The sequence below is a fragment of the Contarinia nasturtii genome, unplaced genomic scaffold, assembly GCF_009176525.2.
Source record: "Contarinia nasturtii isolate CC-2019 unplaced genomic scaffold, AAFC_CNas_1.1 Cnas_scaffold_5704, whole genome shotgun sequence".
NCBI classification, from domain to species: domain Eukaryota; kingdom Metazoa; phylum Arthropoda; class Insecta; order Diptera; family Cecidomyiidae; genus Contarinia; species Contarinia nasturtii.
In genome coordinates, this window is record NW_022202973.1 from 1 (window position 1) to 3,457 (window position 3,457).

General features: G+C 34.2%; 1 protein-coding gene across 1 annotated transcript; it reads right to left on the reverse strand.

The window, feature by feature from the left end:
• Nucleotides 1-521: 521 nt before the first annotated feature.
• LOC116351546 (pleckstrin homology domain-containing family G member 4B-like) lies at nucleotides 522-2,945 on the reverse strand (the record flags this gene model as incomplete). Its single annotated transcript, XM_031783669.1, has 5 exons — nucleotides 522-1,331; nucleotides 1,409-1,669; nucleotides 1,741-2,218; nucleotides 2,280-2,525; nucleotides 2,604-2,945. Coding segments are annotated over 5 exons (1,572 nt in total), but the record flags the coding sequence as incomplete, so codon positions are not given.
• Nucleotides 2,946-3,457: the final 512 nt, after the last annotated feature.

The following is a 3,457-nucleotide window of genomic DNA, read 5'->3' on the forward strand; positions in this document are numbered from 1 at the left end:
ATTGAATAGTATTTGTAAATCGAAGAAAAAAAATTTGATTATTTTTTTCATTTTTCACGATTTTTTACCATCTACATGGGAAGGCTTATATGAAACTCTCGGAGACTCGGTATAATGCACAAATGAGTTAAAATAAATGAGATACTAGCCAGAATTGAAAATAAATTTGATACTTGAACGAATTGAAAATAAATGTGATACATACCACTTTTATTTTCAATATCTTTCAAGTATCAGATTTATTTTAAACGCGAGTTAGTATCTCATTTATTTTAATTCATCGTCTTGTATCAGTATTTTTTTAAAGAATGTTTGGAGCTCATGATTATTCTTACCCATTCAATTGTCGGTCAATTTAAACTAATCACGGTGCACGTTCACGCACGAGTAAACTTACCTTAACAGGTACTTAAGACTTAGCACACTAAGATGTAAATAAACAAAGATGCTTTTTCTTTCATTTGTAATATATATATTTCATATAAAACCTATTGATGTCATAAAATATTAGTGAATAAATAAGCAATATAAATCGTACCAATTTGAATGAATGGACGTTTGTTTAGCAGTTCGACACTGTGCTCAAACAAAAATAAACGAAATTTGACTGATATTTTTCATGTGATTTTGAACATCTGATATCTGCAAATCTGCATATAAAAATATTTGTTGTTTTTTTTTGTTGTTGTTGCAAAAAGTGGATTCTTCATATAAAAATAAGTTTTATGTATTAAATTAAATAGAAATAAACAATAGATTTCGTTAGAAATATGTTTTTAGTTATTAAATAGATTTAAATTAAAGTGTACGATGGACTCTGTTGTTTCTATTTGATACAAATACAAATAAGATGAATGCGTAGAAGAGTAAACATTTTTTTTTGTTGTTGGATCGTCTTAGAATTCAAAAATAACATTAATTGTTCTCTAAAATCTCTAGTTTCATAAGGAAAATATTTAACTGCAATAATAAATTGTGTGAAATAAGTCACTGAATTTCGTTAATGTGTTAAACATGGCCCATAAGATAGTCGCAATGATTAAGCTCTGTATGTTAAGTGCATTTAAGATGTTAACTTGTTTCAGCTCATAAATGTACAGCCATGGAATCGTTGTTTATGTATGGATTTGTTGTTGAATTTGCGCTAAGCATATCATTATCTGGAACTAATCGTGTAACGTTCGTATTTGATGTGGATCCTTTTTGAATACTGTTGTCTGTTAGTGATTTTTGATGTGTAAATGGTGACATTGATTTCATCCATGATGTGTCTTCTGACGTTTGTACTTCGGTATCGGGTGATGTAGATATGTCAGCTATTATTCCGCTTTCTAAGATGGCATCGAAAACAAAACATTGAATTAAATAAATTCAATGAAATATTTGAAAAATGAAAGAAGACACAAACCCATCGATAGCTGGCTAGCAAGCGTGGTAGATCGCTGATATTTCTTGGAATTGTTTATCGTTTTGAGTGGAAGAGTTTCGTTGATCATATCGAGTTCATTGCCCAATGTGATATTCCTTGCATTGCTACTGCTGGACGATGCAGATGAACGACTGGTACTCGACGAAAATGATGAGCCAAGCGAAATTATGGAGTTTGGACGTTGTAGTACCTTCGCATTTTCAGCCAATGACGATGAAAATGAACTACGCAGCTTCGGCGCTATTATGTAAATAATATATTTGTTATAATGCAATTTCCAAATTCCAATTTACAATTTGTATGATGCTTACCTTTTTCTAGCTGCGAAAAACTAACCGAACGATCATTGATCTGATTTTGGCTCGGTCGAATATTCAAACATGGCTTATTTCCGATGCCCATTGATGACATTTCTGCCATACGAATTTCACGATTCCGTTTCGCCTGTTTCCATAGCAATTTCGATATTTCTTCGGTCCATGCTTTTTTCGTGTCTTCGTTCATGCTCTGCAATGTCCATGTATCGTCTGGTTTCATTTTTCGAAACCAGATTTCGAATTTGGTAGTCGAATCACCAACAAATTCGGTTAGGCCAATGTCCGATGTTTTTATGCTATTTTTATAAAGATAAATGTCCAAATTTTTGCTATCTGGAAAGCGTCTTGCTTTGCTGAACAGCACTAAATCTTCGAATAGGAATACTTGACGCAATGATTTCTTTCCACCTCTGCCTTGCCACACCAAAAATTCGTTCTGTCTCAATAGGCGACCTTGTTCTTTAACATTTACCTGAAACGATTGTTTTTGAATATATCGGTTCATGTGAAATCAAATAGTAATTGTAACATACGTCGCAATCACGTAACGAGTCCATGGCTAATAGGTCATTTCCGTGGCGCAACTGAAAACGGACCATTTCCTCAGCCTTTTGCAGCTCTTCAATGTCTTCGGCTATCTCTTGCAATGATGGCCCCTGTATACTGGTAACTGCTTTCATTAGCTGCTGTAACAATAAAGCATACTTTCCCATCCTTTGCACTGGTTTCAATAGATATGACGCAAGATCCATTTTATCTTCAAGCTCAATTTGCTTTGCCTAGAATCATTCAAAGTTTTTAATAAAATCAATTGACTTAAAAATAAAAGTTTGCTGTCAATGTCGATCAAAAATTACCTTGAAAAACCTGGATCCATATTCACTCATGAGAGCCTCACTTTTTGGCTTATTTTTATTATACAGAGCATACAGATAGAATTTGGCCTCATGCTCTAAAAATACGGCACCAACTTTGAGTGGATTATTTTCGCATCGTTCGAGCTCGTGTAAGAAGTACTGTTGATGGAATTCACAGATTTTTTCAACATTTCCAAATATAACATTTCGTTGTCCTCGCATTGTTTGTGGAATATCTTCGCGATTCATTTCGTCCATGTAATTATCGATGATGTAGTGTAGTGAACGCACATAGTCACGCTCCGTTCCAATCATTTCGCGCATGATCAACAAAAGTGTCCTGTAAATTGAATTTTAAATTTATTATTTCAGTTTTATTATACAGGGTGTCTCATATATCAGGCTCACTATGAAGGAGTGAAAATTTTTAAAAACCCTTTGGAGGGTATGGGGGTAAAAAATAAAAAATTTCTATCTGAGCAGAATTTTGAATTTTTCCCCAGGGTGGGGGTGCCCCCAATTTTTTAAAATTTCATCGGATCGAAAAATAATGTACTACAAAGTTGTTCAATGATGAGAGAAATTTTTTGGGACCCCTGCCCTCCAAGTCCCCCCACCCCTTAAAGGGGTCAGGGGGTCAAAAACTCCCAAGATGTGATTTTTTTTACCTGAAACCCAAAAATTCGGAATCAGCATGAAAAATTACCTTAGAATCGATATTTTTCTCATTCACGTTTTTTCACAAATTTTGGACCCAAAAAGTGTAAAATCGATCCCTCAAATCTTACAAAGTCGATTTTACACTTTTTTCATACGTCCTCAGCAGGGGTCCGAGGGGTCCGATTACCCCCCCC